The 12,792-nt window shown below is 35.5% G+C and overlaps 1 protein-coding gene and 1 long non-coding RNA gene across 3 annotated transcripts; one reads left to right on the forward strand and one right to left on the reverse strand.

The window, feature by feature from the left end:
- Positions 1-76: 76 nt before the first annotated feature.
- On the forward strand, positions 77-7,517 carry LOC111789253 (oxidoreductase, zinc-binding dehydrogenase family protein). Of its 2 annotated transcripts, XM_023669969.2 has the most exons (12): positions 77-327; positions 400-615; positions 747-842; positions 1,637-1,725; positions 1,828-1,956; positions 3,163-3,277; positions 3,722-3,803; positions 3,886-3,995; positions 5,197-5,339; positions 5,747-5,843; positions 6,017-6,221; positions 7,238-7,517. In XM_023669969.2, the coding sequence occupies exons 1-12, from the start codon at positions 247-249 to the stop codon at positions 7,294-7,296; spliced, it is 1,422 nt and encodes a 473-aa protein (XP_023525737.2). In that variant the 5' UTR covers positions 77-246; the 3' UTR covers positions 7,297-7,517. The 2 variants fall into 2 exon arrangements, with proteins under 2 accessions (XP_023525737.2, XP_023525736.2); XM_023669968.2 differs by lacking the exon at positions 7,238-7,517 and having other exon boundaries at positions 78-327; positions 6,017-6,432.
- Positions 7,229-9,100, reverse strand: LOC147793374 (uncharacterized). The gene is made up of 3 exons (XR_015420016.1): positions 8,843-9,100; positions 8,227-8,334; positions 7,229-7,348 (listed from the first exon to the last, which is right to left on the reverse strand). It is a non-coding gene; the product is annotated as an uncharacterized LOC147793374 (long non-coding RNA).
- Between the last annotated feature and the right edge of the window lie 3,692 nt (positions 9,101-12,792).

Consider the following 12,792-nt stretch of genomic DNA (forward strand, 5'->3'; position numbering starts at 1 on the left):
CCTTAATTGGAAACCTTTTTTGAAAAATTTGGTGAAATAGAAAAATACCATATTTTTTTTTAGGTCTTCCAATAAGAAATTCCCAGTCAACTAGAAACACAGTGGAAGAAATGAACCGAGCGACTACTGGCGGGTAAGGGTGAAGAACATTTAGAATTGAGGCTAAATCTCGCGGCAATCTTCTCTTCTTTAGCTTCTTCATAGTTGCATCCAAATTGCTCCGGTGAAGCACGGCCACAGCCTATCATGGTGAAAGCTGTGGTTGCAGAAGAATCTCGGCTCACAATCGTCGAGGATCGCCTCGCTCAGTCCGCAATTCCATCGGAGGTATTTCTCCTCTTCTTCCGTCCATTCCTTTACGTTTTTCTCATTGTCAATCGTGGTTTGCTTGGTTCACAGATCGGCCTTGTGATCGGAAGGCTTAGCTCTCCATTAGATAGAGGTTTCGTGTTCGATTTGATCCCAACTCCTCCCAACGATGCCGGAGAGGCGGCTTGTTCGCTCGTCGGCGCCATTAAAGACGATAAGAAGAAAGGATCGAAAGGCAAATCTCCGGCTGTCGATTCCTCGTCTTTGGTTATCGACAAGGATTGGGTTGCTGAACACGCTCGCCAGGTGGATTCAATTGTTTTTCATACTTAATTTACGAAGATAGTCTTAATGGATATAATGCATTTCTTGTGCTATGAATTATGTTTTCGGGATCCGAATTTGCAAAAGAGGTCTGTTGATCGTTTTCATTCCAGGTCCGGCGAATGCTACCGGGAGGTGTGAAGGTGATTGGCGTTTATGTATGGGCTAGTGAAACGGCGGTTAAGAATTCAACCCTAATGCTTTGCCAGGTATCATTGTCACCCCGTTCGACATGTAGTTTTAGAAAGGTTACAGAGCTTACCTTGTGATGTAGGGTCCATTTTCCTTCTTTTGGGCAAAAATTACTCGTCCATCTTTTGAGTGTTGTAGATAATAGATTGATTTATTTGTAACTCATTCAAGTATATGGACTGATGAGTTGTGAGATCCCACATCGGTTGGAGAGGAGAACGAAACATTGCTTCTAAGGGTGTGGAAACCTCTTCCTAACAGACGTGTTTTAAAACCTCGAGGGGAAGCTCGGAAAGAAGGGAAAGCCCAAAGAGGACAATATCTGCTAGCGGTGGACTTGGGGTGTTACAAATGGTATCAGAGCTAGACACCGAGCAGTGTGCCAGCGAGGACGCTGGGCCTCAAGGGGGGTGGATTGTGAGATCCCACATCGGTTGGAGAGGAGAACGAAGCATTGCTTATAAGAGTCCCTAACAGACGCGTTTTAAAACCTTGGGGGAAAGCCTGGAAGGGAAAGCCCAAAGAGGACAATATCTGCTAGCGGTGGATTTGGGCTGGTACATGAGTAGCTTCTCATAGATTAATGAATGACCTATTGAGGGGTTTTTGCGACGGTTCTTTCTTGAAATTTCTCCATTAGTTAGCTATTGATGATTTGGAGAGGCTTGAGTCGGAACCTTCGTATCGGGAGGAGTCTTTTGAGCGTTGAGCTAACTGCAACCAAAATCAGTGTTATGGTGGATTGAAGATTTTTTCAATTTTCTACGTTCTGTTGGGAGACCATCAAATGCTAATGTATTGTTTCCTGCAGGCTGTAAAGGCTGTAGCAGAAGCAGCGCCACTTTCAGTCATTGACTCAGAGGAAAGACTCCTGGTTCATATCTGTTATAGTCCAAGGAGGTGTGTACATCAAAATCCTCATGTATTTAATTCACTTCCCTTCCTTCTAGAACAGTCATAGTGCCAAGAAACTTTTGATGTGCTGACAAACAAGTTTGGCAGGTGGACATGTCGAAATTTCTTTTTGACATCAAATCTCACATCAAACAGCCTGCGTCCTTGTGATTTTAAAATGGGAAGGGTCTTAACATCACTTCAGACATATAAGTGTATATACAACTTCGATATGAGGTAACTTGCATAACTATATCATCCCCACTTTTATTTTCTAACGACGCTATTAGATACTTTAATGTCGATCTTTGTTGCTCGCAGCCTAAGGTAATGTATTAATGTGAACCTTCTACCCCTTGAAAAAAAACCTCACGCTTCACCAAGTGAGCCCACCTATACAGCTTTTGTATCCAAATTAACCTCAACAAAGGAGCATTTCTTTGCATTGATTTTAAGGCTTCAAATAGTCTTGAAGGCCTATAAAATCCTATTAAGGTCGATAAAAGAATCCTCCTTGCTCGGAGTGAAGAAAACGGTATCATTAACAAATTACAAGTGAGTAAAAACAAGCTTCTCTATCTGAATGATGAACCTTTCTACTAAGCCTTTGACCATGCCTCTTCTAGGCAAACGTTTGTTACAAATGTATACCACCACGGAGAAAAGGATAGGGGATCTCCACATTTTGTTCTTCTTGTTGTAGGAATCTTGCTCCTTATTGACCCAGAGGAAGAAGTTTGTTGATCTCGAGCAATTCTAGATCCAAGAACTTGACTTGAACTGGTCATGTTCAAGAATCCCGAGCATGAAATTCTAGATCCAAGATCTTGAGCAATTCTACTAAACCTTTGTCCATGCCTCTTTTCCACACTTCTTATGCATGAAATCCCAAGCAACGTGGTCACAAGCCATTCTATAGTAAATTTTAAGTGGGAGCCAAGGAGGGTCTCATTTCGTGAGGTGGGAGGTCATTTATGAGCTGTGTAGAGAGTGTGGGTTGGAAAGTATATCCTATTGTATTTTTGCCCCCTATGTATGTAGAATTTATACCAACACCCCACGGAACTCGCACTGCCCTTAATGCTCCAGCACCCTTGTAAAGTTCACTCTTCGGGAGAAGGCTCTTTATGATCCCAGCATTTTGCACATATTGAGTGCAGCTAAAGGAGAGAGGAGAAGTTTGCAGAGATTTTTTTTATGGGTTTATGGAGGGAAAGGAAGAATACATGAGGTTGGTAGTGGCTAAATTGAAAAAACTTAGGAATCGTAAGGTTTGTAACTCGAAAGACTAAAAAGACAAAAAGATGAAAACTCATTAACTAAATGTATCTCTTTAATTTTATGCTCCGTATTGTCTCCTATAAATTTTGCAACAATCCTGAATGTATCTCTCAGTGCTATATTTTGATTTCGTTTTCTGTGTGCTTTGGTACTTTTCGCCAGGTTACCTGTTTCGAGGGCATCAAATGTCCAAAGATTAATAGATGTAATTCGTAATGGAATTTCCATTCAAGCTGATGTTCTAAAAGATGCAAAGGCCATGATTGATGGCAATCTGGTTAGTAGAACAATTCTGTTGTGCAAACCTATGAGTAAATTTTGAGGAAATTACCGTTTTGGTCCTTGAGGTTTCAGGAATAGGTTCGTCTAGTCCATGAGGTTTTAAAATGCATCTTTTTAGTCCTACGAAAGAGGTTCGAGTAATAGGTTTGTGTATTCTAGCTTTGAGCACCTTTTGTTCTATTTAAATTATGGGAAAATACCTTTTTAGTTCTTAAGTTTTTATTATTTTTAACGTTTTTTGTTCTATTTTTTTAGACCTAGTGACAAGTCTAAATTTAGGGAATAAAAAGGTAGAATTTGAAACTTTAGGGACCAAACGAACCTATTCCTAAAAACTCGGGGACCAAAAACGTAATTTCTCCTTAAATTATTTATAGTTCTTTCATTGCGTTGGTTTAGATGATTTATGATCTCCATTGTTTTCCTTCGTTCTTACTAGGTGGTTAGTGCCCCTTCTACTTTAGGAGACTTGCATGAAATTGAATTACTCCTACCATTCCTGAAAGATACGTCTCTTGAAGGTTTACTGGCTCTATTTTGTTTAAATGTTCCTTGTGGTTCTTTTCTTTGATGAATTTTTTTCTTAAAGTTTCTTTTGTACAGCGTGCAGACAAAAAGAGGTTGATGGTATCATTGTCTTTAGAGGCTCGGTTTGTTCTTTTGCTTATTTGAATTCAAAAGAACCCGTTTCCGAAGCTGTAACGGAAATTAAGGTAACATTTCCAATGTTTAATTTTACGTCCTTTGACTTCGAGGTGAAAATCTTCTATTGCCTGTTAAATTGAAGTCATAAAAGTTCTGTACTTTCTATTCCTTGGCCTTGTTATGTGATGAGCTGATATCTGATTTCCCTAATGAAATTTATGAAGTGTTCAATTTGTCAATTGAATGATGGACTTAAAGATACTGGAAGATTTACCTCAAAGTATCTTTCCACCAGAGAAATACACCTTTTGAGTAGAGATAATTTTAACTTCTCCTCCTTCCACACATTCTCACTCGTTTCTCCCGCCCGCCACCGTAAGCCTTTGATGGTTCTTTCCCCCTCATTAAACTGCTTGTACCATCTTGTAACTGTTATTTTTGTAAGATCCCACATCGGTTGGAAAGGGGAATGAAACATTCTTTACAAGGGTGTGAAAACCTCTTCCTAGCAAACGTGTTTTAAAAATCTTGAGGAGAAGCTCGGAAGGGAAAGCCCAAAGAGAACAGTATCTGCTAGCGGTGAGCTTGAGCTGTTACAATTTTCTTTTCCCCATTGTTCTGATTATGTCCGTTGGCTATGGACGACTTTTGTTGCTTCGTAAGATCCTTCCTTTGAACTCATCCTCTCTGTTAACAGTGTCTTGTTGCTTCATAATTCAAAGAGGTCTTTACCGCCTTACTATTACTTCATTCAATGGAAATAATATTCTCCAAAATCCACCCTCTCTAATTTTCCACTTATTTTACAAAGAAAAGCACCTCCTCCCATTTGTTCTTCGAATGGCTGTAAGGATTAATGATGGACTATGAACCACTTTCTCCCCCAATCTGATTTCAAAATTTTCATAACTGGTCGCAGTTTCTTAAAATTGATTGTGAAAATTTTGCTTTCAATTATTACTCCCAAGTTCGTCTATCTGGTTCACCTTACAATTGTTACTTAATGCATTTCATAACTCTGGAGATCGCAACAAGCTGTTAATGAATGTGCTGGCTCACTTTTTCTGCTCGTCTTTAATCACAAAAGGCGGTGAAGTTGTCTTCTTAGTGATAATCACCTTTACATTGTGACTGGTCATTACTTGAAAGTCATTCAAATTGTGGGACAACTTTTGTTGTTAGACTATATAAAGATCGAAACTGTTGGGACTTTGTATAATGCATTAACATTTGCTTCTTATTTTGTGAAAACGTGTTTTTTCTTCACAGGGAGATATCATCACAAGTTTACAGAGTAGACTGGACATAATATGCGATGAGGTTGACGCAGATAAGGAAGCACAGGACGTTCATGAGGATGCAAATGAAGTGGCATCAGAGCATGTTTCTCAGCTCTTCCTTCACTCGTTGAGGTACGCGGGTTATACATTAAAGGATAGATTGCCATAATTAACCAAATTCTTTTACTGGAACCTCTGACTACAAGTTTTGGTCTAAAATTTGTGATTGTGGATCCTACTTTTAAAAAAGAGAACAAACAAGAATTTATAATAGATGAATGTCTCTATGATGATGATGATGCTGTTCTTTTGGATGTATTCATAATAGATGAATGGCGTTTGGCGTATACCCAGAAAGGGAGATATAGACTTAGGTCATTTCCTTTCGCTACGAGCGTTTAATTTTCTTGATGCTAGTATCGGTTCGTTCATTCAAATGTCCATCCTTTTTGGACTGCATATTTTAGTGGGCGTGGTCTGAAATTTGCATTTTCTGGTGGTGGATCTTGACTATTGTTCCTCAATGCTTCTGAGTGCAGGAAACAGTGCAACCTCTCATTTCCCCGAAGAGTGTTTGTTCCTTGGTTGGCAGACATTTACATCTGCGACTATTTGCAACCATCTGAGACCACTGCGGTCTGTACTTCAGACCTTTTCCCCCCTTTCTTTCTTTATTTTCTTCCCTTGCAATTGTTGTCATTGCTGCTTGTATTTGCTTGTTTTTTACTCTTAAGTTACGTTCGAGATCGAAGTTTTTCTTAGGAAGTAAATTATATTTGCTAACTTAGGTCTTTGTAACATCATTATAGATTTTAAAAGAACACTGTACCGAATTAATGTCCATGGAAGCATCAATGGACATGACGACAGTTCTTGAACCAGAAAAGGAGGCTCTTTCCCTCTCAGCAGCATCATTTTGGGATGTGGCTGTACCCTTCCCTTCATTAGAGAAGAAAAACAGAGACGATGACACGAGAACCAGCAGTAATGCAACTTCAAGCAGCAAGTCCAGTGGTATTAATATTATGATGGCTGTTTTCGTCCTTATCCTTGCAGTTATCATTGGCTTTGTGTTTCTTTTCATGATGGGATCATGATTTATTATTTACTTCAGCTTAGCTTAGCTTTGTTACACTAATTTTGATAGCCATGCCATTAGAGAGCATCATACGCCGATGGGTTTTGTTTTGGATTTTGGGTTGGTCAAAGGTAACCGTTTCTTTCAGCCCATGTTCAGAGTACTGTTATTTCCAAAGACTTCTTAATGCCACATTTGCCATTTCATATAAAACTTCTGGCTCCACAAAATGGTGACATTCCAATGTAGAGAAGGCTAGGTTGGCCCGAGCACCGACAGAACTAGAAGGGTAGGTCTGAGTTTTTCGTTCTCTAATTCTAATTTGATCATATCAAAAATAGGAAGTTTACACATGGAAGACAAATTTTATTAACTTCAGATAGAATTAAGAGTACAGGTCCCTATAATTAATGAAATGTGAACAGAAATATGTACCTCCGAGATATGAAGCCATGGAAATTTTAGTTGAGAAGCTCCATCATTTGACAAATTGCAGGCTTGAACTGACCTAATTCATGCCTAATTGAATTTTGAAGGCTTTCATTGGAGTAACATTTCCCCAAATAATGGAATAAACTAAAGGAGTAAGAACCTTTACTGATACAATTAGCGATGAAGACGACATTTATGGTGTTCCCATAAGAGGAGAAAATGAACAGCACAAGCTTTACCTTCTTCAAGCTACTACGCAACTTGTAGCTTCTTCCTCAAGTTTTGCCAGGGTAATTGGTCCATGATGAACCTGATCCCTTCATACTGCAAATAATGAGTTGAATTGGGTGAAATCACTTACTCCAAATAAAACCACTGCATCTGATTTTGTACGTCAAATTGTCTATGATCCATAGCGATTTCTTTTTTATTGGTGCAAGCTGATTTTTGAATAAGTCTTTTCTAGTTGTGCTGACTTAGAAGTTGCCATTCTGATCAGGGTAATGCTTACTATTTGCAGATTTCGCTCTTTATAGATGGATGGCAGTCATTTCCAAAACCCTTCAGAAGCTCAAATAAGAACAGGCTGTGGGTGGCAATTGCAATCTCTTTCTCCTTCCGTGTCCACAGCCTGCCCAAGGTAGAAAACCATTAAGTATAAAAAAACAAGAGATGCGAACGCCAACACCCAAAAGACTCGTATAACTTCTGTATACCAATGCACAGTTCTACATTTTCAAGAGTCGAGGGCTTCTTTGCAAGTAGCTTTATAATCGGGAGTGACATAACTTGTTTGTCTTTATTTTACTTTTTCCATACGTTAAAGTCGTTCAGGCACCGAGTTGCGTATTGGGTGTAAAAAAATTCGCTTCTCCACTAGTAACCACGGAAGTTCTTAGTAATTAAGAAGGGAGAAGGAATAATCATAGAAAGGGACATAACTGTGACTGAAGTTAGCAGTTGTCAACATTCAAAGGCATCAACGAAGGTCATAACATAGCTACCGAATAATCCATGCAACTATTTCTCAACTTATTCTTCTTTCTAGTGAAAAGGATTCAAGAGCATGAAGAAGAAAATTTAATCACTGCAACAACTTGAGCGTTAAATAATTGGAAATATAGTAAGAAAAAAAATTGACCTCCATTGACATAAACAACATTGCTTAACACGAGTATGTCTTCTCTCTTTTACCAACTATTTGCAAACTTGGTTTTCTTAATCTTCTCCTAGATTAACATGTAGACATTTTATAGTAGAAGAAACTAAAGAGAGATTCATAAACTAAAAAGTGGGGATATATTACTTTTGGATCTTAGAACAAATTGATGTTTCAGTGTTTATGAAGATGATGAATGATTAAACTAGGCATACGAATCCCTTTACATCACTAAACAAATTTTGATAAGATGAGTAAAGCATGATCAGCTTATCACAAATTATTCCCTATGTAAATGTTGTATTTAAGTATGTAGGCTCATAGAAAGTACGAATAAAATAGGCATATACCTGTTGCCATCCTAAAGTGATAAGTTGAGCATCAAAATAATCAGAAGACTGAAGCAAACTGCAATCCTTTTCCATTGCAACATTATGAACTCCCTGGGAATTTCTCATCTGTAAAATTTATATAAACTTCAAGTGCTTGAAAAATGCAAACAGAAAGCTATGAACTCCACAATAAGCACAAGCAACAAATTAAAATCCAATAAAAATAGATAGCCAACTTCAAGTGCATCGAGAGCGAAAACATTTTATCACAGATCAGATTAATAGTTTTACAACGGTGCGACGGATGCAAACTCAGACCTCCAGCAGAGTCCATATATCTAAAAATCAATAAAAACAGAAAGCACAGACGATCAAACAAAACATCGTACAAGTTAAGCCTTCGCAGTCGAGAAGATTACAAATCAAAGAGCCGAAACAAATAAAACAATTCTCACTCACGGAGTAGAATACAAATTCTTTCGATGTCTCATAGTTCAAAAAATACAAAAATCAGAATCGAAAAAAACAACGACAAAGAACAAAGAAGTTCTCAACAAAAGAAATCCACATCAATAATCGCAACTATTCCATTCCAATCCAAGAATCAACAATATTTTAAAGTTCGAGAACTTACAAAACTCCGTATCAATGATAACACCATTTTGCCGACGAACAAAACCGTCATAGTCATTGAAGAAACAAAAAAGTCCAAGAGAAAAAGAAAGAAAACGTAACCAATGCACCTGAAGAGAGCAGGAGAAGAGAGCAAACAATGAAGGAAGAACGTAGCAACGCAGCTTCAAGACGAATGGGACGCGGGAGAATAGGCGCGCAACAATAAAGCCCAACAGGCCCAACAGTTCGACAATTATTTGGGCTTGACTTCAAATAGAGCCCAATAGGCCCAATAACATGGTATTTATAAACTTAAGATTTAAATAAATTCAAACTATCATTTCATATATCATATCCACCGCCGGTAGATATTGTGTTTTTTGGGTTTTCCTTTTCAAGTTTCTCCTCAAGACTTTAAAATGGGTCTGTTAGAGGAAGGTTTCTACACCCTTATAAATGGTGGTTTATTCTCCTCCCAACCAATGTGGGACATCACAATCCACCCCCCTTCGAGGCCTAGTGTCCTTGCTGACACTCTTTCCTTCCTCCAATCGATGTGGGATCGCCCCCAAATTCACTCTTTTGGGGCCCAGCGTCCTTACTGGCACACCGCCTCGTGTGTACCCTCCTTCGGGGAACAGCGAAAAGGCTGACACATCGTCCAGTGTCTGACTTTAATATCATTTGTGATGTCCCCACATTGGTTGTGAAGGAGAATAAATCACCATTTATAAGGGTGTGGAAACCTTCTCCTAACAGACGCGTTTTAAAGCGTTGAAGGGAAGCCCAAAGATGACAATATATGTTAGCGGTGGATCTAGACCGTTACAGTTTCAGATTTGGTATTACGAGATTTAAAAATAAAATTTAATTAATAAAAAATAAAAATAAAATGTAGTGAAGGGTTGTTGAGTTGGAGTAGTGTAGCGTCTTGGTGTGAGGTCGGTGGTGGAAGTCAGTCGTCGTGGGGTTGCTCGGAAACGGACAAAAAATAAACCACTTACCGAAGAAAATCTAGAGAGCGAAAATTGCGGTTTTGGAGGTTTAGTGGTTTTTACCACAAATATTGTGTGCTGTGGGTTAGAGCTGTTTTTTTTCGGGGACAGGAAAGGGAATGAAACCGCTTCCTGTCGGCTGGTGGCACAATAAATAAAACCACCGCGGTTTTCTCGCCCACCGCCGTGTGCGGCCACCCCGACCCCTCTTCTCCTGCACGTCTTCTGTTTCCCCTGCGACTTTCGTCCTTCCTATCTTGCTTTCCTTCTATGCTCCGCAATCTCTTATTCTTTTATTATTATTATTATTATTATATATAAAGTTTCATTAATAACTTTAATTTTTTTAAATATATTATTTAAATTATTTAAAATTAAAAAATATTCTTACCGTTAATATATAAGAACGAAACAAATAGTATTACCTTTCAAAAAATGTTTCTTTAAAAATATATATAATTTTTTAGATTTTTTAATAAATAATTTTATTTTTTATTTTTTTACCGTGGGTACTCTTATAATTGAGGTATATGAGGTGCGAATATATAGTTTTTTTTAATAATTAACCATAAAAATAAAAATTAAATTATAAAAATGAAGATAATTGATACTATTTTAAAAATTTATGCCTATTTTTTAAACATGAAATTGATATTAAATATATTTTCAAAATCATGAAATAAATAAAAATAGATTTAAAGACAGATAAAGTTTAAGGATATTTTTTAAAAAAAAAAATATTTTCGACCAGGCTTACTATAAATATATTTTTTAATTTTTAATTAAAAATATTTTTAAAAATTTTAAAATTTTAAAAAATACTCTTGAGACAATATTTTTATTAATCAGCTTATAATTAGATAAAAACGAAAATGTTATATATATAATTTAATAAATACTCCATTTTAAAGGACAGCCAGGGTGTCAATAATAATGGAACTTTATTTTATTTATTTATTATTTCATACCTACAGCTCCCTAATCTTCCAGATGTCAATTTCAAATAAATTAAAAAAATAAAATAAAATCTTTTGGATGTTGAGAATTTTAGTTACATTACAAATTATGACGACTATTATGGTTTTTTCTTTTCCTTCCAGAACATTTTTAAAAATTAATTAATTAATTTATTTATTTGTCTGGGCCATTCCACCATTATTTATATTATATTAATTAATTAATTAATATGTTTTTAGCTATAATTGCGGCAACCTTGACATTCTTCAAAATATTGCAAATTATTAAATCATCCAATTTGCCTTTACAAAACTACAAAATTAGTTATATATAAGCAAAAATATCATTGATGATTTTATTAAAATATATTTCAAAATATTTATTTATGGTTTCCTACCACTTGTAATTTAATGTAATTTCCAATTGTAACAAATTTCCAAAATAATTAGTTACAAATATATTTAATTATATGAAATGCCAAAGTAAATCATATTTTCATTATTATAAACATAATGTTAACGTCCTAACATTAAATTAATTATATATAAAAATTATTTTTTTTTTTAACTTATAACTTATCCACTGCGATCGGGGATTAAAATGTGTTAAAGATTTTGTTTCCATGGTTAAGCGTGTGGGCGCGAGTGCGCTTGTGTGTGCGTGTGTGAATTATTTTTTTTTTTCAATTTTGTATGCAAATTTTGTATTCCCCCTTGAAAATCGAAAAATTATTGAAATAACCATTTTTTTTTTATTATTTCTTTTCTAAACCCTAAACCCTAAAAGATTATGATTCTCCGATATCCAATCAATTAATCTCTCAAACTGGGGAAGTTTAAACATAAATGAAAGGGTCGTGGATTAAATTGTACATAAACAACATAATCCACGACAAAAATCAAATCTCAAATGAAGGCTAAACATCCTACAAACAAAAATCGTATCATACTATATAATATTATGAACTCTTATAGATAATATATATTTTTTTTCTTTTGTCCATATAATTTAAAAAAAAAATAGTTGTTTCAAAATAAATTATAGAAATAAAAAAACCAATTCATATCTAAAAAAAAATAATAATAACAACCAATAATTATATCAAATTTTTGTATGTCAAATGCATAATTTTAAAATTTTATAAATATATCAATTTACATGAATATACATACATATATATATAATAAGATAAATTTTAAAATCTCATAAATAAAAATAAAGAAAATAAACATAATTGAAGACATCACGCAATTTCATTATCTCTACAAAGGTGGTAGGTTCAAGTTTCAATGTATTATTGACTATAAATAAAATAAATTAAAATAAAATGAATAAAATAAATAGGGAATTTGATGGGAGAATTTTGGGTGGATGTCAAGGTTATGTGTATTGGGCGACGTGTCAGCCGTATGTTTTTGTTTTCGTTTTTTATTGAGTTAATGGGTTTCCTCACTCCGCCATTTGTTTTGCTTATTTATTTATTTATTTTTCCTTAATCCAAACAAATAATTAATTATTCAATCCCTTTTTTAATTCCATACACACGCTTCCCATACCTCACGTGGGATCGAGAGGAGATGGATGCAATTTTTATAAGATTGTGGAAACTTCATTATAACAATATCTATTAGCAGTAAGCTTGGACTATTGTAAATGGTATCTACTAGCAGTAAACGATTGGAAAACGGAACGAATGCTAACAATGACGCTGGACCCGCGTGAATTTTGAGACCCCACATCAAAGGTAAAGAAGAATGACTTCTAGTGTGAAAACATATTTACTAACAATAGAATTACAAATGTTGAGAAAATATTATAGTTATAAAATATATTTTAGATATTATATCTTAATATTCCTTCCTTTAAAATTTGATTGGTAGTATATTTTATTTTATTCTCAATATTTAATTAATTTATATTTTTTTTTATGATTAAGTATTAGTTGGTAGCTTGTATCCTATTTAAACGTTATGAATATCAATGAGAATACACCTTCGATCCAATTCTATTTCTCATT

This window comes from Cucurbita pepo, chromosome 2, assembly GCF_057944985.1.
Source record: "Cucurbita pepo subsp. pepo isolate OVF chromosome 2, ASM5794498v1, whole genome shotgun sequence".
Lineage (NCBI taxonomy): Eukaryota > Viridiplantae > Streptophyta > Magnoliopsida > Cucurbitales > Cucurbitaceae > Cucurbita > Cucurbita pepo.